This window comes from Chiloscyllium plagiosum, unplaced genomic scaffold, assembly GCF_037043375.1.
Source record: "Chiloscyllium plagiosum isolate Xiang-an unplaced genomic scaffold, Cpla_swu_hap1 HiC_scaffold_7, whole genome shotgun sequence".
Taxonomy (NCBI): Eukaryota; Metazoa; Chordata; class Chondrichthyes; order Orectolobiformes; family Hemiscylliidae; genus Chiloscyllium; species Chiloscyllium plagiosum.
In genome coordinates this window covers 91,956,673-91,983,085 of record NW_028270145.1, presented here as the reverse complement: position 1 = coordinate 91,983,085, position 26,413 = coordinate 91,956,673, and the positions used below count along the sequence as shown (strand labels likewise).

General features: G+C 41.2%; 1 protein-coding gene across 5 annotated transcripts in view; it reads right to left on the bottom strand.

The window, feature by feature from the left end:
• The window catches only part of epc2 (enhancer of polycomb 2), a 72,707-nt gene that overhangs the window by 31,321 nt on the left and 14,973 nt on the right, over positions 1-26,413 (bottom strand). For 3 of the 5 annotated variants that reach the window (XM_087989246.1, XM_043694133.2, XM_043694132.2), the window contains 6 exons: positions 10,576-10,735; positions 9,781-9,926; positions 8,598-8,804; positions 7,514-7,662; positions 3,276-3,411; positions 117-317 (listed from right to left, as the gene is read on the bottom strand). In XM_087989246.1, the coding sequence (XP_087845372.1) occupies positions 117-317; positions 3,276-3,411; positions 7,514-7,662; positions 8,598-8,804; positions 9,781-9,926; positions 10,576-10,735 (999 nt within the window). Of the gene's footprint in view, positions 1-116; positions 318-3,275; positions 3,412-7,513; positions 7,663-8,597; positions 8,805-9,780; positions 9,927-10,575; positions 10,736-25,033; positions 25,056-26,413 lie in introns of those variants that run through there. The other 2 variants (XM_087989245.1, XM_087989244.1) reach the window with 2 other exon arrangements.

The following is a 26,413-nucleotide window of genomic DNA, read 5'->3' as shown; positions in this document are numbered from 1 at the left end:
CGTGCAAAAAGTACAGAAACAGGTAGATATAATCTTATCCTACTTTTCATTTAATTATGTCATTATGCTCAGCATAGTGCATAACAGTGCTTTAGGAAGAAAAAAACCTAGCATACCTGCGTGTAAGAATCTTCATCTGAGCTGAGAAAGTCATACTGCTTAATATCCCTCTTCAGGGCTGGTTGGGATTCTGTGCTAGCCTGATGGTGTAAAACAACACACTCTGACGTTTTATGTTTCTTCTTCACGTACTTCTTTTTCGCACGAACAGTATCAGTAGCCTCCTCTTTAAATGACATCAGATGCGGCTGTTGCTGCTTTAAAAAGCAAATCAAAAGCAAATTAAGTAATCTCCTTCGTTTAGTATACACAAATTATGGTAGTTTTAATTTAAATATTACATTCCTGCTGTAGATTGGCTTTTATTTGAACCACAGAACCATAAAAAAATCTACTATAGCAATCCAGAACTAATTTCTCTGCCTTACTTCTGACAATTCTGGATCTTCCTGCTAAAAACATAATTAATATTTCTCCCTAAGCTATATATCTTGCTTGTTGCCACAACTATCCCATGTGACAAAATATATGCTCCAAAAGCTCAAACCTTCACCTAATTCTTCTCCCTCATCATTTCCTCTGATCAAAAAATTAATTCAGTAATCTTGTGCTATTAATTCCATCAATACTCTTCTACTCTCAAAAATTCTAAACTCTTCCCAATGCAGAGGCAATACTGCTGCAGTACTTCTTTTCCAAAAATAATTAAGTTGTTGAATACAGTGTACCATAGTTAATTTGAATGATTATTTTAACCCACAAATAAATCAATTCAAAATAATAAATTTAAATAAAAACATTGTTGCAAAATTTTAATCTGAATTAAAACATAATTCCAATCAAGGAATGTTGATTTTCTTTTAAAAAAAAGCTACTTTTGATTCTTATTTAATCTATTGCTTGTTTTACATTCCATTATGTGTTTTGTACAGCTTTTTCCTTTAGCACATCAAAATGGTTTTGGGAATTAGAAATATATTCCATGAGTTAAAATAGCCAATATCTTAGCATACATGTGTCACTGCAACAAACATGGAATCAACAGTCAAAACTGTACAAAATCAGTAGAAATCATTATCACATTTTAGTATTCTGTTTATATCATAACTGTAGCTGTATGTTCTCCTGAACATATGGGAGTCATTTAAATGGCATGACAGAGGAACGTCGATTATCTGAATACCAATTATTCGAAAATCGGATTATCCGAAGGAGATCTCCAGGTCCCAGTGGAAACATTACATCAAAAACATATTTCCAACAGTGATCGTGTCTTTTGTTTACATGATTAAACAGGCACAGTCTCCAAATGACTGTCTGCCCCACCTCTCTCCCCCCCACACTTTCCCTGGAGTTCTACAGAACGGTGTACCCTGAAATCCCCCCTTCCCCACATAATCTCTCCAACATTGTGCTGTACAGAGCAACGATGGAGCCTGTCAAAAAGTTGAAGTAAAATGTTTTGTGTGTGTGCATGCGTGCTATTTGGAGATTTACTCCACAAAGGCAGCTGCAGCAGCAATTTTGTTGGTGGTATCCAGACCGGCTGCCCCGGAGAGGGGGTGGGTGTGTGCGGGGTTGGGGGCGGTGTTGGATGGGGTCGGGGCAGGTGGTGGTGTTGCACGGGGTTGGTGGTTGGTGTTGGACTGGGTTCGGGAGCAGGGGCGGTGCTGCACAGGGTCAGGGACAGTGTTGGAGGGGGCGGGGCAGTTTTGCACGGTGTTGGCAACGGGGCCTCGCACGCACTCTGTCCTGCTGCAGTCTCCTGAACGAGGAGCAGACTTTAAAAACTCCGAGCTCCAGAGGAAAAACATTTAATCGATTAACCAAATAATCGATTATCGGAACGAAATAGTGCCCACCCATCACGTTCGGATAATCGAGGTTCCCCTTTACAGTATATGAGACACACAGAACTGATTTTACTAGTTGAGGGTCTAATTTTGAGAGGGGACAAAAGAAACTTGAATGCATCAATTTTGAAAAGGTATCCTGAAGAGACACTATTCAGAGGGAAAGCAATTTGATAGATGTTTTAATGGTAAAATCAAACTATTAAAAGGTAGTTTCAGAAGTTATATCAAGACAGAAAGTGATCAGTGCAGGGGTCAAAAAATTCCTGTTTAGAACAGAGGCAAAAATAAGCTGAATATGACAAGAGGAGGATTTTAGGGTCTTTCTAAATGAAAGAACAAAAATGAACAGAATAGATTGATTTTCTTGCTTGTACAAATTTTTTGATCCAAACAGAACAAATGTGCCATCTTGATCTCAACTTTCTATGAATTAATTTCTATTATTTTGGCTACTTTGATCAAGGCTGCATTGAATACTGCTCAACATCAATGCTTAAATGCTAGCACCAAATGAACACAAAGGAACTTACACTACAATATTAACACATAACTTCAAGATAATTTTATTATTTATTTTGTTTTCTTTATTTTGACTTTATTTCCTTTCCAATAAACTACAGTTTCTTTAAACATTTCTAAGTATTTTAGTGGCAGCAGGTTTTGAGAAGATTTGTGGCTCAGGTTGAGGTTCTGGACGTAGGTTTGCTTGCTGAGCTGGAAGGCTCACTTTCAGACGTTTCGTCACCATAATAGGTGACATCTTCAGTGAGCCTCCGGACGAAGCGGAGTGGCAATTTGAACATCCCAAGTTAATTCTAAAGTTGGGTGCAACACTGGCAAAAACTTATCAGATTTGCAACTTACAAATAAAGAGCGGTATTTAGCCAGTTATTAATATATAAAATCAAAGTGAGCACGCTGAAGCTGTCCAAGACAGCTAACGTAAGATGAATTGCCTGATCCATGTCTGTAGCTATACAAATCAAAGACAGCCTTTTCAAATTAAACATGCTAACTTAACCAAACTGGTTTTTGTTTGGCACTACAGAACTGACAAGTTGACTGTCAGTCATCAACTTGTGCATATGCCAAGCAACATCTCTATCAACCAATCAGCACTCTTCTCTTAGACTAAGAATGTTGTTAGTATTGATATTACTTGCTTGTAAATTTTCCTGAGAAGTCCAAGATAAAAACTATTGATAAAAAGTTTCTTCTGTCAATGTTCAAATCATCTTTCACTATTGGGAACTTAAAAGAATAAGACCATAAAATCTCAAAATACAGAATACTCCAATGTTAAAATATATAATTTTGATCGATGAGTGCATAAGGAAAAATTTGACAAGGAAATTTTACCTTAACAGTTTGGATTTCTGGTGCTTTGTAATGATTACCATTGTGAAGAGACACTGTCGTATTGGAAATGGTCTTTTCCTGTTTCACAGTCCTTAGCTCACTCATAATTTCTCCACCAAAGTCACCCATACGGTACCTACTCAATCAGAACAAAAAGTCAGCACTTCTTACAGAGTGAACTAGGGTGCACGTCAGGACTGAAATCAGTTGATTTTTAAAAAAAAACGTTTGTCTGGGGACATGCACTTCACCAAATGTGCCAGCATTTATTGCTCAGCTCCAATTGCCCTCAAGAATGTAGTACTGAACTGCCTCTTGAGCCACTACATTCCATTAAGTGTAAGTACACCCACAGTGCTGTTAGGGAGAGAGCTCCAGGAATTTTACCCAGCCACAGCGAAGGAATTTTTTAAAAACTCTTGTGGGATGTGGTCATGGCTGGCTGGCCAGTGTTAATTGCACATCCCTAGTTGCCACTGAGGTGGTGGTGGTGAGCTGCCTCCTTGAACCACTGCAGTCCATTGTTGATTTACAATGCTGTTAAGGAAGAAATTCCAGGAATTTGACCCAGCAACAATGAAGGAATGGTGATATATTTCCAAGTTAAGGCAGTGAGTGGCTTGGAGAACTCACAAGTTGGTATTCCATGCATCTACTGCCCTTGTCTTTTTTGATGGTAATGGTTGTGTGTTTGAAAGATGCTATTTAAAGGAGCCTACTCACATCTGCAGTATATCTTAGCCATGGTATACACTGCCACTACTGTGTGCCGGTGGTAGAGAAAGTGAATGTTCATAAATAGCAGACTGCTTTGTCCTTGATCATGTCAGGCTTCTGCAGTGTTGTTGGGCTTGCACTTTGTAGATGGTGAACAGGCTTGGGGAGTCAGGATGAGTCTGCCCTGCTCTTGTAGCCACTATTTATATAGGTAGTCCAGTTCAGTTTCTGGTCAATTTGTTTTTATTCATTCCAGGGATGTGGGTGTCATTGGCCAGACCAGCATTAATTGCTCACCTTTAAACACTCCAGAGGGCATAAGGGCAGACTGCCGAGAGTCTAGGGTCATATGTAGGGCAGACCAGGTAAGGACAGCAGATTTCCTCTCCGAAAGAGCATTAGTGAAGCAGATGGGTTTTTCCATCAATCGACAATGGTTTCATAGTCATCGTTAGGCTCTTAATTCTAGACATGTATTGTATTCAAATTCCACCATCAGCAATGATGGGATTTGGAACTGTATTTCCAGAACATTACCTGGGTCTTTGGATTAACAGTGATAATAGGCCATTACCTCTCCAACAACTACCAGAATGTTGACAGTGGGTGAATTAAACGTCAAGGGACAATGATTAGGTTCTCTTTTGTTGGAAATGGTATTTACCTGGCACTTGTTTGGTGTGAGTGTTACTAACCTCTTCTCAGCCTGGCGGCTGAACTTTGTGCAAACATCAAACAACATCCCACTTCATACCTTATAACAGAAGACATGTTATTGAAGAATGGGCCTAGGACACGAAACAGAAGGAACTCCTCACAGAGATACACTCAGTATATGGCTGAAGATAGTTTTAAATGCTTCAGCCTTAACTTTTGCACTGATGTGCTGGATTCCCCTTCATTGAGGATCAGGATATTTGTGTATTCCTTTACTCTTATTGTTTGTTTTATTGTCCATTACTATTCACAACTGAGTTTGGCAGAACTGCAGAGCTTAGATCTAATCCAGGACCTGCTTAGCCCTACCTCTATTGTTCAGTATACAAGTGGTCCTGTGTTGTAGCTTCACCAGGTTGATACATTGTTTTTGCCTTTGCATGGGGCTACTCCTGGTGTGACTTCATGCATTCTTTATTGAACTGGAGTTGATCTCCTGGCTTAATAAAAACCTTAAACACTGGGGATACTGTAAATCAAAAGCAAAAACATAAATTACTGGAAAAGCTCAGGAAGTTTGTCAGCATCTGTAGACAGAAATCATAGTTAATGTTTCAAGTCAAATGACATTCCTTAGAACCAGGAAGGGTTACTCGACTCAAAACGTTAACTCTGGATTTCTCTACACACATGCTGGCAGATCTGTTGAGCGTCTCCAGCAATTTTTTGTTTTTTGGCTTGACAGTACTGGTACGTTGATTCTCCTGCTCCTTGGATGCTGCCTGACCTGCTGCGCTTTTCCAGCAACACATTTTCAGCTCTGATCTCCAGCATCTGCAGTCCTCACTTTCTCCTCGAAGATTTTAACCTACTGCAAATCCTCTTGCAAGGATGCCTTCCTTGAAGAAGCTCTCTTCCTCCCTCTACAAGGAATTTAGTGAGTCCCTCTCTCACTGCACACCCCAGGTCATCTCCTCTGCACAGAAGCTCTTCAGCCACGTTACTCCCCCTCCCACTCCACTAAGGACATGCAGGTCCTTGGACTCCTCCATCACCAGACCATAGCAACACGACGGTTGGAGGAAGAGCGCCTCATCTTCCGCTTAGGAACCCTCCAACCACAAGGCATGAACTCAAATTTCTCCAGTTTCCTCATTTCCCCTCCCCCCACCTTGTCTCAGTCAAATCCCTCGAACTCAGCACCGCCTTCCTAACCTGCAATCTTCTTCCTGACCTCTCCGCCCCCATCCCACTCCGGCCTATCACCCTCACCTTGACCTCCTTCCACCTATCGCATTTCCAACGCCCCTCCCCCAAGTCCCTCCTCCCTACCTTTTATCTTACACTGCTGGACACACTTTTCTCATTCCTGAAGAAGGGCTTATGCCGGAAATGTCGATTCTCCTGTTCCTTGGATGCTGCCTGACCTGCTGTGCTTTTCCAGCAACACATTTTCAGCACAGTGGGGATACAGAAGACCACGAGTGTGCAGATTTTGTACTGATGTGTCACTCTGCTGTTCCTAATGGCCCACAGTACTTCACAGACGTTTAACTTCGAGTTGCTGGATCTGTTTGAATTCTATTCAATTTTCCCCAGTACTGTGCCACAATGAAGGCAAGCTCAATGTGAAGACAGGACAATTACCATGCATTAATCACTCTGAACTATATTGTTGTGGGAATATGGATCTATGATAGGCAGATGATGAGGTTAAGTACGGCTTTCCCTCTTGCTCACTGCCTCACCATAAATCGCAGGCCCGAACTAGCAGTAATGTCCTTTAGAACTTTACCACCACAATCAGTCATGGTGCTGGCCAGTCATTCTTGATGATGGGCACTGAAGTTCCCTCGCCCAGAGTACTTTCTATATTCTTGCCACCTTGAGTGCCTCCTTCAAGTGGTGCTCAACATGGTGGAACACTAATTCATCAGAAATTACTGGGGGGTAGAGGAAGAGATAAAGAGACAGACATCGAGAGCAAGAGAATGAGTGATCGAGAGGGAAGAGCGAGAAGGGACGGGGGAGGGAGAGGGGAGCGCGCGAGGGCAAAAGGGACGAGGGCGCACGAGGGCAAAGGGCCAAGACGGACAGCGAGAGCGAGAAGACACGAGAAAGCCAGGAGTGTGCTTCCTTCAAGTGGTGCTCAATATGCTTGAACATTGATTCATCAGTAAATTAGTGGGGGGTAGTTGAAGATAATAAACAGAGAAAGAGCGAGTTGATAGACAAAGAGAGATGTAGACAGAGAGAGAGAGAGGAAGGAGATCCAATGAGATAGAGAAAGGGAGACAACGAGCGAGAAGGACAAGGGGAGGGGCAATGTAAGGGGGGCATCAAGAAAGAAAGGCAACAAAAGACAGAGAAAAAGAGGGACAATGAAGGGTGATAACAAAATAGAAAGGAAGAGAACAATGACAGAGAGGGAGAGAGTAGTAACTGAGAAATTTAAAGAGAGAGAGATAAAAAAAGATACACACAGGCATGGTTATCAGCAGGTAGTTAGCTTGCCCATGTTTGATTTGATGCTGTTAGACTTTATGAGGACTGAACTCAACATTGAGGACTCTCACGACAACTATTGCCCACCGTATACCACCACCCCTGCTGTGTCTGACTGGTGGGACAGGACATACCCAGGATGTTGATGGTGTCGACTGGGACAGGATATGTAAGAAACAATTCTGAGATACAGGTTTGATAGGCTGTTGCTTGCACTCCTAATTTTGGCAATACACCCAGATGCTAATAAAGGGTTTGAAAAGTTGACAGATGATCCATCTAGTTTTATTCCCTTTTGGAGATATTTTAGTTAATAACTAGGTGATATTTTATGAGCTTAGAAAAAAAAGTCATCATACCTCTTCTCAACCACATCCAGTGTTAGATGAAGCAAATCCTTTTTAGTCTTTTCTCGTCTCTTAATCATTTCTAAGATGGTAACTGCTCGGCTGAACTCTCGACGCAGTTTCAACATTTTCTCATATGAAGCTTCATCGTTTTTGCGATTCTGTTTTTAAAAATAATTAGAATCGATGTTTTATAAAACAAGAATCATCAGAAAATGCACTCACATCGGCAGAAAAAAAAGCCCACGGGAAGCTGGATAATTTTCCCCATTAAATTAACATGGTGCATAATTTGAGAAAATGCATTTTGGTTTTAAACTGTGAATAAAAATGGATAAACAAAGAAAAAAAAAGCAGTTTCCTCAACTCTTCAACTCACGCGAAATATCAAGTTAGCCACAGCACAAAGGATTTGTGCTCTGTCTTGATCCCAACTGAACAATTTGATTAAGAAACACTGGACTTAGAATCTTGGAATTTTACAGTACAGAAAGAGGCCATTCAATTTACTGTGTCAGTACTGGCTCCCGAAAGACCTACCAAGCTAGCCTCATCTCCAGCTCTATCTCCACAGCCCACTAACTTCATCACTTGCAAATATACATTCCTCTCTCTTTTGAAATCGCAGATGGAATCCACCACTACCACTCTTCCAGGCAGAGCATTCCGAATCTTAATAAGTCTCTGAGTAAAGATTTTTCTCCTCATCTCACTCCAGCTCTCTTGTTGACAAGCTTTGCTGACTTGAAATGTTAACTCTGCTTTCATCCCACAGATACTGCCATACTTGCTGAGTTTCTCCAGCAATTCCTGTTTTTGTCAACAATTTTGCACCCTGGACACCTCAATACAAATTTAGCATTTTTCCTCACAAGGGTAATGTTCATTCTTATTTGTTCCGGAAACAGATTGTGTGAGCTGCACAAAATCTAGAGCACAGGACGTATGTTTCTAAATTTCCATCAATACTAATACATTGACAATTAAGTATGTGACCGACAGGGAAGAGCACATAGCACCCTCAAATCTTCACTTCGCATTTTGAAAGGAGGAATGTGACCAGCAATGAAAACTGCAAATACTAAATCATACTCACCTTTCTGGTCTGCATCTTCTCTGTTCTCCTTCGAAAAGCAACATATGGATCATTGTTAGTGGAGCCATCTCTTTTCTCCTGTTTCACCCAGGGGATGAGGGAGGGTGCCCTGCAGTTTTTGCGTTTCCTTGCCCAGTAATCATATACTGCTTTTATCAGGTAGTCATCTTCTTTCAAAAGCAATCTGGCCTCTTGAATAGATACAAGCTGAAGAACAAGATAAATTACAATAAAACTAATTTGTAAATTATTACATGTAAATTGAATTTGTGATAGGAGAACTAAGTGTAGGTTTTCACATTTCAATGTTCACCCACACATAGAAAGATTTTTAAAAACCCATATCGCTCCCAAGTCTGCACCATCATTCAGGATGATCATGGCTGACTTCTGCCTTGACTGCTTATTCCCACCCTTTCCCTATATCATTTCATTCCAAGATGCCAAATATCTGTCCATGTCAGCCTTGAATATACTCAATGACGCCGCATCACAAAAGATCCAAAGAAAAACATTTCTCATATCTAAATAATCAACCCTTTATGAGGCTCTGTCCTCCTGTTCCATATTAATGAGCCAGGGGAAACCTGTGGACTGGAATGACAGTACAAATCATCCTTCTAAATGCTACACAGCAGTGATTAATTTACTTAACTAATCAATAGGACATCCTTCTCATCCCAGGAATTAATCTAGTGAACTTTTACTGTTTTGTCACCAAGGCATTTAGTTCCTTAGATATGGAAGAAAGAACTACACATAGTAATCTAAGTGTGGTCTTACCAAACGTCAGCATTAACTTCAGAGTCCCTGCATTTTGTATCTCACATCTAGTTTTGACAACATATGCCAATTGAGAATCTGATATAGTGGACAATTGAATAAACAGTGAATCTCTCAACGCACTGAGCAACTATTTTTCCACAATGCTACAAATTCTACAAACAGTGCGAAAGCATAGTAAGGACAGTAAATTAATTATTCAGTTAAGTATATCAACAAATTCTAGATCACTAAAAAAATCAGCCAAAACCAAGTGTGACCATTATTATCAAAAGAAGGTGAGCAAAGTTACCCTCCTGTGCCTCCTCCTCTTAAGTCACCTATCGTCGTGATGTGGCCCTAAACAACTTAAGCTTGCAAACTAAAGATTTGTTGTTTTTGGCAGCTAATACATCAGTACCTGATTTCCACTAGCTTTTTCCAGCCGGTCAAACATCTCTTCAAATTGCAATGGTTTGATCTCCATCTTTCTATTCAGACGATTGAATAAGACTTCATCTTCAGAATCCATGTCATAATCTGGCTGTTCACTATCCAGAATAAAAGCTGTAAAATACAACCAGAATTTTATTTTTAGATGCAGACAAATTATTGCAAAGCTTAAATGGGTTAGAATATAATTAGCAAAGAGGATATTACAAGTAATGTGTTAACAATTCGATGCTTAAGAAAAGCTGCTAATGCGCAAGAACACCAAATTTAAACCAATCTTCTTCTCTTACGAGTCAAATTACAAATGAAAATAACATTAACATAACATTTACTCATTACTTCTGATTTACTTTGACATAGATGAGTTATCAAATTTTCCAAAATGAAACTTCAATTACAGCCATTTTCAGTCACTAAATGTGCAGAATTGAAGTGCTTGGAGAAAAATGAGGGAAACCATATCAAAAGTCCTTTTATAATTTTCAGAACCATATCTTTGAATCTATATCATATCCAAGGGTAAAAGAAATAATCATGCTCCTCATAATAAAGTTTGCCTTAATTCATCTATATTCGGGAAGATATAAACAATTTTAAAGGTTTCAACAGAATATGAAAGAATGAAATTTTAAAACAATCAGCTACTCCATTAGTGATCAACTGAAAATGAATCTTCCTCACAAAATGAAATCATGCTCAGGCAACAAAAGTTTTAGTGAGGAATCCCCAAGTCAAAGAAATAATCAGATGGTAAATGACTTACGCTGAATGTGAATGAGCTGTTTTGGAACCTTGAATTCACCCCTGTATAGACGATCATAGTAGGAGACATTACTCTCTGCCTCGGGCACTGGAATAACCATATTCTCCCTTTTTTCTCTGAAGACCTGCTGTGCTGAAATAGCTCTCTGTAAATGATGTTCCTGAAAAAAAGGAGGGAAACTACATTACTGAAACATTAAAAGCTAAGTTTAGAATTTTCCCAATGGCCAAGTGATAAAAAATTATATAAATTCAGGAAGCAATAAATTTAATCCCTGCTCTGCAGCAGTTTACCTGATCTCAACTCGAACATTACATGGCATGAATTTTCTTGCTACGAAAGCAGAACAGAAAGAAGTCAAGTTCACCTTCTTTTAGAAAGAGGACATTTAGTTTGGCCAGAATTTAGCATTACAGTGTTACTCTGCTGTCAATCAGCAAAGCAATGTTCAATATCTAGCATAAAAAATAAAGAATGGCTACCTGCGCAAGGTACTGAAATGATGCAAAATCTGCATTAAACATCTCATCACAAATCACCTTAGGAGAAAGGGGGCAATTTGATTAGAAAACAGCAAATTTCCCATTATATACCTGCAATAAAAGCTTTCTGAAAATTGATAAAGAGTAACAAAAGTTTGCATTTCTAGATTGTTCAGCAGTAGAGTTGGAGTACCAAATAATGAAGGAGAATCCAAAATGTACAATTCATCAATTGACCATCAACCCAGCAGTATTGTAAAAGGTAATAGGGTGAACAATCCATCAGCTTATTTTTAAAATCTATTTCTGTATTGGGCATCTTTTTGATTTGTTAGTATTATTGGAAACTATTTTAGAAAACTAATAGCTCAGAAAACTGCAATGGACAAGCACGCACTAATCAATAATTTGGTCAGGGAACAGGCATTTCTGTAAGGCTGGTCAGCAATGAATCCAAACATACAAAATTTACAGGCTTCAAGGTATGTTGAGAGATGAAGAGAAAAATTGAGTGGGCCAGTTCAAGTTGCTGATGAGTGAGAGTGGGTCAGACCAGTCTGGCGAGAGGAGAAATGAGAAAGTGAGATTTCCCTCTAAATCGATTTTAATGATAAAGCCAAAGAAGAAGGATACTTCCTGCAATTAAAGTGGACTGCAGCCTACTGGAGAGAACAAAAAGCATCTGGAGAGAAAAAAAAACAAAGCCTGTTTTTCTGGTGAACATAAAAGTCCCACAAAATGAATCCAAGAACAGAGGTTTTCCCAAGCTAAACTTTCCTTGCTAACGAATGTCACACAAATAGAGTGTTATTTGGATGTTGTTAGTGGGATGTGGCTGGATGGAAATGACTGATTTATTCACAACATCACAACACGGAGAACACTTCAGAAATGCTTAATGGACTGTGAAGTGCTTGGAGACATAATTGAGAAAGGTGCTCATATAATCGCAAGTTCTTATTCATTTTTGTTCAAATGAAGTTTCAATCATATGCTCCTAACTATAGATAAATGTAATTATCCAAGGTACAGGAATTGTTGACATACTAAAGTCAGCAATACATGATGAAAAATATAATAGATTTACTGTGGAACTAGATAATCTGAGATTTAGAGTGGATTCTCTTTAGAATTATGAAAATGATTCTGATTGCAGGTTTAAATTGTGACTGCTATGGAAATAAACTGCTTCCAATAATATCAGGTTAGCAGTCAAATATCATCCCAACAGCATAAAGTAAACTGCACTGCATCTAATTTACTCAGTAGCTTTCCTTAATGGCAGTAACTTGACAAACAGGACAATTTTAACAGGGACTCTATTTATTGGGTTTCAACTGTACCTGCAATTTCAAAGGTGTTTCCTAGCTTGTGTGCTGTGAAGGGATTTGTTCGAAAGTAGCTCAAAGCACCAGAGCAGCAAAAGGTCCCACATAACTGCCTTTTATAATATAAACTGAGCAGCCCTGTAAATGGGAAGTAAACAGGCAGAGTGAAACATTAAAAGGTGGCAACACCAGTATGTGAGGTTGTAAAAGTTTAGCATCAAATCCACATCCATAGTGTTACATCTTCCAAAGAGGTGGCCTCAGAAGCATCACATATCTCCACCCAAAAACAAAAATAAGATCTCTCAAGATATGATTTGACAAATATTCTGTCACTCAGTTCATCTAGTTATTGCTAAAATACTTCCAAGAGATGTGACTGGGATGTAGGTCATTAGTTGGAAATTCACGTCACTCTTAGTTGTTATGAAGTTTCAAGTGTTTTTAATAAATTCAGGCAGTGAGCTTCACTGGCTGTGCCAGCATGGGTTCCCCATTCCCACGTGCCCTTGAGAAGGTAGGAGGAGCTTTCTGAACCCTTGCAGTCATTTGATGTAGGTACATCCAGAGTGCTGTTAGGATGGGAGATACAGGATTTTGATCCTGGTACGGCAAAGTAGTTCCAAGTCTAGGTGGTGTGTAACTTAAAGGAAAGCTTACAGGTAGTGATGTTCCAATAAAGCTTCCACATTTGACTTCTGAGACAGTAGTGGTCATGGGTTTGTAAGGTGTTCTCTAAACAGCCTTTCTGCAGTGTATCATATAAATTGTACACAATGCTGCTATTGTGTGTTGGTGTTTCTGGCAATGAATGTTTGTGGATGTGATGTCAACTAAGCAAAGTGCTTTGTTGTGGATGGTGTTAAGTTTCCTGAGTGCTATTTAAATTGCACTCATCAGTGCAAGTGGGACTATTCCATAGCACTGACTTATACCCCTTGATTTGGAATCATGAAGTGGTTTAGTCATTGTAGGGACTGCCAGCCTGAGCTGCTCTTTTGACCACAATATTTATATGTTGATTCCTTTTCAGTTTCTGGTCAATAGAAATCTCAGAATGTTGAGACTGGGATTCAGTAATAGCAATTCTACTGCATGTTAAGGGTGATGGTTGGATTCTCTCCTATGCCAGTGCCTGACACTTCATTGTTACTTATTTGCACAAACTTGGAAATTGTCTAGATTCTGCTGCACTTAGAAGTGGAGGCATCATTCAGTTTAACTTTCTTACTGACTGCACAGACGTCGGAGACCAGTGCACAGTAGTGTGCTAATGGTGATTGCTGTATGTGGAGCATTGGTGTGGCTGCACGCAGCTTAGATGGAATGTTGAGAAGAGGAGCACAAATGGTGCTCAACATCATGCAAACATTGGTTAACATTACATGAAGCTCCTGCATGCCTTTCTGCACTTTTCAATGATCCTTTGGATTGATTCTAATAATGGAGTCGGAATATGAGGTCCAAAAGATTGTGGTTGAATAAAATTTGTACAGTTAATGGTCCACAGCCCCTTATGGGTCCACATGGGTTTCAACAGAGAAAGAATAGAGAGAGACAGATAGAGAGATATATAGAGAGGGAGAGAGGAAGAAAGCAGGGAGAGAGGAAGAACGAAGAGAGGAAGAACGGAGGAAGAACGGAGGAAGAACGGAGGAAGAACGGAGGAAGAACGGAGGAAGAACGGAGGAAGAACGGAGGAAGAACGGAGGAAGAACGGAGGAAGAACGGAGGAAGAGAGGAAGAACGGAGGAAGAGAGGAAGAACGGAGGAAGAGAGGAAGAACGGAGGAAGAGAGGAAGAACGGAGGAAGAGAGGAAGAACGGAGGAAGAGAGGAAGAAAGGAGGAAGAGAGGAAGAAAGGAGGAAGAGAGGAAGAAAGGAGGAAGAGAGGAAGAAAGGAGGATGAGAGGAAGAAAGGAGGATGAGAGGAAGAAAGGAGGAAAAGAGGAAGACGCGAGAGGACTGAGAGATAGCAAGCAGTAAATTTTCTTGTCTATGTTTGAACCTAAAAGGACGAACCTTTAACTTATAGAGTCCCCGGTTCTGAATTCAGCCACAAAAGCAAATATCCTTTCCAAGTTCACCTTGTCAATTCAGGATCTTATACACTTCAATTAAGTGACTCCTCACTTCTGAACTCCAGTGAGACCATGCCCAGTCTGTCCAACTCATCCCCATGACAGCCCAAATTTACCTTAACCTCCTCTGAATGCCTCCAACAGTTATGTAATTTCTTAAAGGAGACCAAAACTGTGCGCAGTATTTGAAATGTAATCTCATCAATGCTCTGTACAACGGAAGCAATAATATCCTTACTTTTATGTTTAATCCCACTTGTAATAACAAGTAGCATTCCATTACTTCATTACATGCTGTACTGGAATACCAACTGTGTAACTCATACGCTAGAGCACTCAAATCCCTGTGCACCTTGGCAGTCCACAGTCAATGTCTACTGAAGCAATAACTATTCTTGTGTCATCTTGAATTTATCTGCCATGCCTTTGTTCCCTCTAGCTAACACAATGATGGAAATTGTAAAAGGTTGAGGCCCCAGCAAAGACCTGTGTGGGACTCCACTTGTCATATTTTATTAATCAGACAAAAACCCTTTTATGCTTGTTGTGTTTTCTGTCATCCAACCAACCTTCTATGTATGCCAATGTTACCTCCACACAATGAACTCTATTTTCTGCAATAAGCTGTGATGTGACACCTTATCAAATGGCTTCTGGAAAACCAAGTACAGAATCTCTACATGATCCTCTTTAGCCATATGTTGTCCTTCGAAGGAGTCCAAAAAAAGTTAAACAATTTTAGTTTCATAAAATTATGCTGACCTTTCCCGATTACCTTGAATTTTCCTATGTATGCAGGTATAGTCTCTTAAAAGATTGATTTTAACACTTTCCCCACAAATGTCAAATTAATTGGCCTATAGTTTCCGGTTTTCTGCCTCTCTACTTTGTTGAAGAGGGGTTATATTTGCTACTTTCAAGTCTTCAAAGTTTGTGAGAAAATTTGTAGCTCGGGTGCTCGTTGTTGTGGTTCTATTCGCCGAGCTGGGAATTTGTGTTGCAGACGTTTCGTCCCCTGTCTAGGTGACATAAATGCCGGAGGAAACATCACAGAAGCGCTTCACAGGAGGTTCCCAAGCCCTGACGATGTCACCTAGACAGGGGACGAAACGTCTGCAACATAAATTCCCAGCTCGACGAACAGAACCACAACAACACTTTCAAGTCTGATGGAATCTTTCCTAAATCTGGGGAAGTTTGCAAAATAAACAGCAACATATCTATTACCGCATTAGTTATCTCTCTTACAACATAGGACAAAGTCATAGAGATGTACAGCATGGAAACAGACCCTTCGGTCCAACTCGTCCATGCCGACAAGATATCCCAACCCAATCTAGACCCACCTGCCAGCACCCGGCCCATATCCCTCCAAACCTTTCCTATTCATATATCCATCCAGATGCCTCTTAAATGTTGCAATTGTACTAGCCTCCACCACTTCCTCTGGCAGCTCATTCCGTACATGTACCACCCTCTGCGTGAAAAAGTTGCCCCTTAGGTCCCTTTTATATCTTTGCCCTCTCACCGTAACCTATGCCTCTAGTCTGGACTCCACAACCCCAGGGAAAAGACTTTTGTCTATTTATCCTAACCATGACCCTCATAATTTTGTAAACCTCTAGAAAGTCACCCCTCAGCCTCTGATGCTCCAGGGAAAACAGCCCCAGCATGTTCAGCCTCTCCCCATTGCTCAAATCCTCCAACCCTGGCAACATCCTTGTAAATCTTTTCTGAACTCTTTCAAGTTTCACAACATCTTTCCGATAAAAAGGAGACCAGAATTGCAAGCAATATTTCAACAGTGGCCTAACCAATGTCCTGTACAGCCGCAACATGACCTCCCAACTCAATACTCTGACCAATAAGAGAAAGCACACCAAACGCCTTCTTCACTATCCTATCTACCTGTACTCCACTTTCAAGGAGCTATGAAACTGCACTCCAAGGTCTCTTGGTTCAGCAACACTCCCTCGGACCTTTCCATTAACTGTACAAGTCCTGCTAAGATTTGCTTTCCCAAAACGCAGCACATCGCATTTATCTGAATTAAACTCCATCTGCCACTTCTTGGCCCATTAGATCAAGATCCTATTGTAATCTGAGGTAACCTTCTTCGCTGTCCACTACACCTCCAATTTTGGTGTCATCTGCAAACTTACTAACTGTACCTCTTATGCTCGCATCCAAATCATTTATGTAAATGATAAAAAGTAGAGGACCCAGCACCGATCCTTGTGGCACTCCACTGGTCACAGGTCTCCAATTTGAAAAACAACCCTCCACCACCACCCTCTGTCTTCTATATCCAAATGGCTAGTTCTTCCTTTATTCCGTGAGATCTAACCTTGCTAATCAGTCTCCCATGGGGAACCTTGTCGAACGCCTTACTGAAGTCCACAGAGATCACATCTACTGCCCTGCCCTCATCAATCGCCTGTGTTACTTCTTCAAAAAACACAATCAAGTTTGTGAGACATGATTTCCCACGCACAAAGCCATGTTGACTATCCCTAATCAGTCCTTGCCTTTCCAAATACATGTACATCCTGTCCCTCAAGATCCCCTCCAACAACTTGCCCACCACTGATGTCAGGCTCACTAGTCTATAAGTTCCCTGGCTTGTCATTACTACCCTTCTTAAAGAGTGGCACCATGTTAGCCAACCTCCAGTCTTCCGGCACCTCACCTGTGACTATCGATAATACAAATATCTCAGCAAGAGGCCCAGCAATCACTTCTCTAGCTTCCCATAGTGTTTAGGGTACACCTGATCAGGTCCTGGGGATTTATCCACCTTTATACGTTTCAAGACATCCAGCACTTCCTCCTCTGTAATAGGTGTCACCATCTATTTCCCTACTTTCTATATCTTCCATATACTTTTCCACAGTAAATACTGATGCAAAATACTTGTTTAGTATCTCCCCCATTTTCTGCGGCTCCACACAAAGGCCGCTTTACTGATGTTTGAGGGGCCCTATTCTCTCCCTAGTTATCAGTTTGTCCTTAATGTATTTGAAAAAAAAAACCCTTTGGATTCTCCTGATTTCTATTTGCCAAAGCTATTTCATGTCCCCTTTTTGCCCTCCTGATTTCCCTCTTAAGTATACTCCTACTGCGTTTGTACTCTAAGGATTCACTCAATCTATCCTGTACATACCTTACATATGCTTCCTTCCTTTTCTGAACCAAAACCTCAATTCCTTTGGTCATCCAGCATTCCTGTATCTACCAGCCTTTCCTTTCACCCTAACAGGAATATACTTTCTCTGGATTCTTGTTATCTCATTTCTGAAGGTTTCCCATTTTCCAGCCATCCCTTTACCTGCAAACACCTGCCCCCAATCAGCTTTTGAAAGTTCTTGCCTAATACCGTCAAAATTGGCCTTTCTCCAATTTAGAACTTCAACTTTTAGATCTGGTCTATCCTTTTCCATCAGTATTTTAAATCTAATAGAATTATGGTCACTGACCCCAAAGTGCTTCCCCACTGACACCTCAGTCACCTGCCGCCTTATTCCCCAAGAGTAGGTCAAGTTTTGCACCTTCTCTAGTAGGCACATCCACATACTGAATCAGAAATTTTTTTTGTACACACTTAAATTCCTCTCCATCTAAACCCTTAACACTATGGCAGTCCCAGTCTATGTTTGGAAAGTTAAAATCCCCTACCATAACCACCCTATTTTCCTTACAGATAGCTGAGATCTCTTTACAAGTTTGTTTTTCAATTTCTGACTATTAGGGGGTCTATAATACAATCCCAATAAGGTGATCATCCCTTTCTTATTTTTCAGTTCCACCCAAATAACTTCTCTGGATATATTTCCAGGAATATCCTCCCTCAGCACAGCTGTAATGCTATCCCTTATCAAAAACGCCACTCCCCCTCCTCTCTTGCCTCCATTTCTATCCTTCCTGTCGCATTTGTATCCTGGAATATTAAGCTGCCAGTCCTGCCCATCCCTGAGCCATGCTTCTGTAATTGCTATGATATCCCAGTCCCACGTTCCTAACCATGCCCTGAGTTCATCTGCCTTCCCTGTTAGGCCCCTTGCGTTGAAATAAATGCAGTTTAATTTATTAGTCCTACCTTGTCCCTGCCTGCCCTGACTGTTTGACTCGCTTCTGTTTTCAACTGTACCCATCTCAGATTGATCTCTTTCCTCACTATCTCCCTGGCTCCCACCTCCCCCGTGCCACATCTCTAAAACAGCTATCAGATCATATTTAATAACTTCAGTGTACACTGTCAACTCGGAAACATTGTTATGCACATTCAGATGAACAGCCTTTAGTTTTGTCCTCTTGTTATCTTTGTAACATCTAGCCCTTATTGTAGTGAATTCCTAAGTTTTTTTTTCAATATTCCTTCCTTCTATTTTCTGACCCTCATTCCTTCCTTACCTTATCTGTTCTTTGAGGAACCACATCTTTTGACATTTTATCCCTTGCTCCCACTCTTTAGTTACTTGGTTAACTGGAACACTACTCGAACCATGGTTCAGTTGTTAATCATTCCAATGATACAGCCTCACTTTCCCACTCACTGGTGCCAGTTCCCCATGAACTGGAACCCACTTCTCCCACACCAGACTTTGAGCCACGTAATTTTATGCACCCTATACTTGCAAGGACATAAAAATACTATTTACCTAAAAACGTGCATGTCAATTAAGAGCAGTCAATAGATATTTTTAATTATTAAACTTCAAAAAATCTGATAGAGGTTTAGAGAAAATAACAGAACACTAATTAAAAAGAATGCAGCGGACATTATGTGTACAGATTCTCAAAAATCACTGAAGATGCTGCTGCATAAGCAATTGTGCATACAATCAGGGGCATTAGCACTGAAGCAGTGGCATGGCAATGTGGATAGCATGCTTAACAAAGAATAGTGGTTAATGGATGCTCTTCATATTGTGACACAAGCAATGGTGTGCTCTGGGGTCATTTTTGGAATGACTTGTTTTGAATCAAACATCTCAAATCTGTGCGTATTTGTGTCAGCAAATTATTCCCCATGATAAATTCCTTTTCCATACTCATAACAGAAATCGGTCTTGCTCTAATTACACTGTTCTTCAGCATCATGACTAATGGCAGAATGGTAATTACTATTGGATGTTTGTATTATATATTAATAGAAGTAGAAGAATTCTGGATAGTGCGAATCAGAGCATAAGTCAACATGAGGACTGCTCAAAGAGTAGAGGTTAAGTCAAGCAAATATAAGAACAGGCAGGGCTAGATTAATGAACATGGCTGGATCGGGGGACTGAAGTGTTTTTATTTTAATGCAAGGATTATAATAAATAAGGCAGATGAGTGTAGAGTCAGATTAGTACATGGAACTACAATCGTGGCTGACAGAAGGGCAGGACTAGGAGCTCAATGTTCCCAAGGTTTAGGTATTTCAGGCATAATAGACAGAGATGTAAAAGAGGTGAACTGAATTGAATAGAATGATTTGTTGTTACTTGTATTTAACAAAGAAATAGTGGGGAGTGTAATATGTCATCATGCTTCAGGACCATTTTGACTTACAGAAGATACAACTAAAAACAAAGTTATCTTCAACCCTTCTTGTGCACCGCTCGTGTCTCCACAACAGACTCTGGGTTCTCAATATAATGGGCTCCAGTGTCATAAAGACCCCAGATCACAGTCAATTCCAGAAGCCCCACTCCAGGGCCACCCTCACCACTGCAGCCACCACCGCCAGACGACCTGCCCCAGGCATTCAGCACCAGGAGTATCACACTGGTCCTACCATGCTGTCGCCAATATAACCACCATTCCCATCGTCACCAGGAGAACCAATTTGGGCCTACTGCACCGCTGCAGCTGAAACCCAACATCTCTCGATTCCAAACGCAGATGTCACCTTCTCTGCTTTCATTTCCCCACAACTTTAGAGGGCTCATCCAACAAGACCAAATGGGGACAACCCAAGGAGAAGAAAGTGGGTGTAATCACTATGAGAGGGCTGTACTTCGGTCTCCCAAAAGCCACCGGGAGATAGAGGAATAGATGTGTCAGCAGATCATGGGAAGATGCAAAAACAACAATGTTGTTATAATGGGTGATTTTAACTTCCCCAGTATTGACTGGGACTCCATTATTGCCAGGGCGGCACGGTGACTAAGTGGTTAGCATTGCTGCCTCACAGCGTCAGGGACCCGGGCTCGATTCCAGCCTCGGGTGACTGTCTGTGTGGAGTTTGCACATTCTCCCAGTGTCTGTGTGGGCTTCCTCTGGGTGCTCCGGTTTCCTCCCACAGACCAAAGATATGCAGTTTAGATGAACTGTTCATGCCAAATTGCTCATAAAGTTAGGTGCATTAGTTAGGGGGAATGGGTCTGGGTCACCCAATTAATGTGTATATGTATGTTGCCTTGTCTAGATGCTCCTTCCTGTAAAATGACAACATAGTTCACTGAGAAACTGCTGTTCCACAGAAGACTGAACTCATGTCTCTGTGCACGTGTGATTGTTCTCTCTCCCTCCAGGGAAGGAATAAAAATGGAGGAGGTAAAACTATACTGTGTCTCAAGGCATTTTGCTTCGACTGAGGGGGGAACAGGGTGACAATAGGCCTGTATTCCCCCAAGTATCTTTTTGAACACCTGCCACTATTCTGCTTTGCATTTTTCCCCTCAAGTAGTCGTTTCCAATTTATTTTGGCTAGATCTTACCTTATTTCAATAAAATAGCCTTAACTCAGTCCAAAACCCTTTTCTGTAGGTCATCCTTCTCCTTTTTAAGAGCTATCTTAAAACATACAGTGTTGCAATCACTATCACTAAAATGCTTCCCACTCGAACACCTGTCCAGCTTCATTCCCCTGAATTAGGTCTAGTACTGCACCATCCTTTGTAGGACCATCTGCATGTTGTTCAAACAAGGTTTCCTGTATGCATTTCAAGAAATCTGCTTCCCCCGACCCCTTTGTACCATGATTATTCCAAATCACATAGGATTGTTAAAATTCCCTAATATATTACTCTATTATTATTATTATATTATTATTGTAATATACCTTAGTGAACTGACTACAAAATTGCTCTTCAATTGTCCACTGACTGCTTGGGGGTGTGCAATACACACCTATCAATGTGACTGCTCTCTTTTTAGTCCTAAATTATACCCACAAAGCCTGATTTGATGACCCTGCCAAGATATCACCCCTCCTTCTTGCAGTAACTGACTCCTCAACTAATGATACGATACCATCTCCACTTTTATACCCTCCCTGAAGACCCTATGTCCAAGAACATGAGTGTGCCTGCCGTTTTCACCCCTCAACAACATCTCTGTGGTAGCCACAACATCGCAATTCCATAACCTCATCTCATCTCTAATACTTTTGGAATTAAAGTAGAGGCCCACCCAGCATCGTCTAACTGTGTTGAGACACAATATGGCTGAACTTACTTTGGCTTGGTTCCTTTCCTAACGTATGCTGTGTCGCTATTGTTAATGCACTATGCCCACTGCCTCTGCAGAACTAATTTAAACGCCACCTAGCAAATCTTTCCACGAGGATGTTACTCCCATTCTGGTCCAGGTGTAGACTGTTCCGCTTGCAGACGCCCTTCCCAGAAACTTTCCCAATGATCTAGGAATCTGAAACCTCCCTCCTGCACCAAAACTTGAGCCACACATTCATCTGCTCTATTCGATTTCTGTGCTTGCTAGTACATGGCACCAAGAATAATCCTGAGATTATAACCTTCAAGGTCCTGTTTCTTAAATCTACTGTTTCACTGACAGTAAACCTGGGAATAAGCAAACACTAAATAGGTGATAATGCAAATTTTGAATAGTGCAAATGGGTTGGCTGTGCTGGGAGAAATCCATACAGAACATAATCCACCCCGATAGCCCTAGGTCATGAATATGAAGGAGGATGTTCAGTCTCTAAAATTGCTAAACTCAATGTTGAGTCTTGAGGGCTGTAAGGTACCTTGGCAGAGGATAAGGTGTTGTTCTTCCAGTTTGCACTGAGCTTCACCAGAGCACTGTAGCAGGCCTGAAACAGAACTATTGACATAGGGGCACGTAGTGTGTTGAAGTGGTAGACAATTGGAAGCTTGGGGTAATTTTTAAGAAGGTGTCTGGCAAAGAGGTGACCCAGTCTGCACTTTGCCTCTCCAGTGTTGAGGCGACCACATGGTATCAACAAAGATAGTACACTAGATTGAATGAAGTGCAGGTAAATCACCACTTCACCAGGAAGGCATGTCTGAGGCCTTGGATACCAAGAAAGGAAGAGGTAAATGGGCAAGGATTGCACCTTCTGTGACTACACAGCAAGGACCAGTGGGAGTGTGATGAAACTGGAGGAGGCATGGATCAAGGTGTTCCAGAGGAAACAGTCCCTGAGGAATACTGACAAGGGAGGGATAGGAAATATATGTCTGGTGGTCGCATCCTGCTGGAGGTGGCAAAAATAGCAGTTTATGATCCTTCAGGTGTGCAGACTGCTGAGGTGCAAAATAAGGATGAGGGGACTCTATTGTTGTTCTCCTTGGAAGGAAGGGAAGGGGTGAGGGCAAAAGTTTGGAGAATGGTTTGGATGTGGGCGAGGGCCCTGTCAACCATGATAGAGGGATATCCTCAATTGAGGAAAAAGAATACCCCCTTGCAGAAGTGGCATCAACAGAACACCCCTTCATGAGTTTCACGGACATCAACTGAAATTGCAGAGTCAGCACAACAGTTGATGTTTAACTGCCCTGTAAAATGGCCTAACAAGCCCTTCCGTTCAAAGGCAATTAGGAATGGATAACAACTGTTGGCCTTGCCAATGATATCCCAACCCCATCAAGCAGCAAAAGGAAAGGTTACCAAATGTGCACCAAAGCTACCTCTGGGAAAAAGAGGTCAAGATAGGAACACATTAGCACTCCCACCTAACACCAATTTTTGTAATTTTCTCCATCCCCAAGGTAAAGCTCACCACCCCTCCATAAGATATGACTTGCAGTAAATAAAATGGAATGTATCTGTAAAAACGGATACGAAAGAAAATCCTATTTGCATTTTGAATACAACACTCAGTCTGCTGGACTTTAAAGATATGTACTGGTGTGGCACTAATGTTATTTGTCACTTATCAGTCCAAACCTGAATGCTGCTTGGGTCCTGCTACCTTTGAATGGGAGTTGCTCTGCATCCATTCAATTTCAAATTCTGCTCAAAAATGTGCTATCATCAGCGAACATTCCACCCCGATCTTATGGTGGAGGGAAGGTCTTTGCAGAAACTGACAAAGATGGTTAGGCTTACAAACCCATGAGTGATGTCCCATGGCTGATGATTAACTTCCAAAAATCTTCCTTCTATCATATGCAACTCCAATCAGCAAAGCAGATCAGAAGGGATCCTGGAGAGTTGGGTCGGGTCAATTCAGGTGTGGACTGAGGTGGGGCGTCAGCTCCCGGGATGGGGGAAGGTGTCAGGTGCAGTGGAAATGCAGAGCAGAAAATTCAATTTCCTGGGCATGCTCTTGGAGCACACTACAATGGGGATTCCACAGGATCCCATGAGCAACTCCGATCTATGCTTATGTAACAACTGTCTGACCAGAAGAAAATCTGCCCCATTGTTAATCAATATCAACATAAACGTTCAGATGAAAAGACCTAAACTGTTAACTGTTTCTCACTCCACAGATGCTGCTGGATTGGGATATTTGAACTAAAGTATAACTAAGCAGAGCTGAAGTACAAAATCTTCGAAGAGTTATTGATGTCAGCCATTTCATTAACGATTTTAAGATTAAAAACATGATGGATGATATCATAATGGACAATGCAGGACACAAATGCTTCATAACACAGGAATTTAACATTATAAATACAACTGCTCACATGTTCCATTAATCATATCTTCCAAACATAGGAATAAAGGAGTTAGAAAGACAGAATGTAAGGGCAGGAGTCTGTCATTTGCCCTTCAAGCCTGCTCCACTATTCAATATGATCTTGGCTAATTATGCAACTCAGTACCCTGTTCCCAATTTCTCTCTATATCCTTTGATCCCTTCAGTACAAAGAACTATATGTGCACCTGTCTTGGAAGTGCCAATTCTATACAAAATTGGCTTAAAAGTATAAGTCAGAGGGTAGGGTTGGAGGGTTGATTTCAGACTGGAGGCCTGTGACCAACAGTCTTCTGCAAGGATCGGTGCAGGGTCCACTGTTGCTGGTCACTGATATAAATGATTTGGATAAAAATTTAGGAGGAATGGTTAGTAAGTTTGAGGATGACACCAAAATTGGTGACTCCAACAGTGAGGAAGATCATCTAAGATTACAAAAGGATCTTGATCAATTGGGCTTATAGGCTGAGGATTGGCAGACTGAGTTTAATTTGGATAAGTACAAGGTAATAGCATTTCAGTAAAATGAACAGAAGTGGGACTTATACAGTTAATGGTAAAGTCCTGGGTGGTATTGTCAAATAAAAAGACCTAGGGGTTCAGGTACATAGTTTCTTAGAAAGTTGTGTTACAGGTAGACAGGGTAATTAAGAAGGCATTTAGCATACTTGCCTTCATTATTCAAACCATGGAGTATAGGAGTTAGGATGTCATGTTGAGGTTGTACAGGATGACAGTGAGGTCACTTTTGGAGTACTGTGTTCAGTTCTGGCCACCCTGTTATAGGAAGGATATTATTAAATTGGAGAGGGTTCAGAAACGATTTACTAGGACATTGCCAGCTCTGGAGGGTTTGAGTTATAAGGAGAGGCTGGGATTTCTTTCCTGGATCATCGGAGACTGAGGGGTGACCTTATAGAGGTTTATAAAATCATGAGAGGCATAGAAAAGGTGAATAGCAAAGGCCTTTTCCCTAAGGTGGGGGAGTTCAAAACTAGGGGGCATATTGTTAAACAGAGAGGAGAAAGATTTAAAAGGAACCTTAAGAGCAATGTTTTCACACAGAAATGTTTGCGTAATGAACTGCCAGAGAAAGTAGTAGATGCAGGTATAGAGTTACAACATTTAAAAGACACTTACATGGGTACATAAATAGAAAAGGCTGAGGGATATGGGCCAAACACAGATACGTTGGACTAGTTTAGTCTGGGAAACTTGGTCAACACGTTGGACAAGTTGGACCAAAGGTTCTGTTTCCGTGCTGTGACTCTATGACTGTTAAGTTTTAGATTAGATTAGATTATTTACAGTGTGGAAACAGGCCCTTCGGCCCAACAAGTCCACACCGACCCTCCGAAGAGTAACCCACCCAGACCCATTCCCCCTGACTAATGCACCTAACACTATGGGCAATTTAGCATGGCCAATTCACCTGACCTGCACATCTTTGGACTGTGGGAGGAAACTGGAGCATCCAGAGGAAACCCACGCTGACACGGGGAGAATGTGCAAACTCCACACAGACAGTCACCTGAGGTGGGAATTGAACCCGGGTCCCTGGCGCTATGAGGCAGTCTGTAATGTTTTGGCCTCAACAATTTCCTGTGATAGAGAATGCTCATCACTCTTGATGAAGAAGGTTCTCATCTCAGTCCTAAAAGGTCTACCTCCTATCCTTAGATTGTGACCCCAGTTCTGTATTCCCAGTCATTGGGAGCATCGTTCCTGCAACTACCCTATCTAATCCTGTTAGCATTTCATAGCATGGTACGAGATCTGCCTTCATTCTTCTAAACTCCAATGAATTTAGTCATAAGCAATCTGGACTTTCCCCTTACCCAAGTCCCGTCATCCCAGGCATCAGTCTGGTGAAACTTCTTTGTACTCCCTAAATAACTAGAACATCTTTTCTTAGATAAGGATACTGAAACTGCACACGATACTCCTCGTGTGGCCTTACCAATGCCCTGTACAGTTGCAGCAAGACATCCTTGCTCCTGTCCTTGAATCCTCTCACTGTGAAGGCCAACATATCATTAGCCTACTTCATTG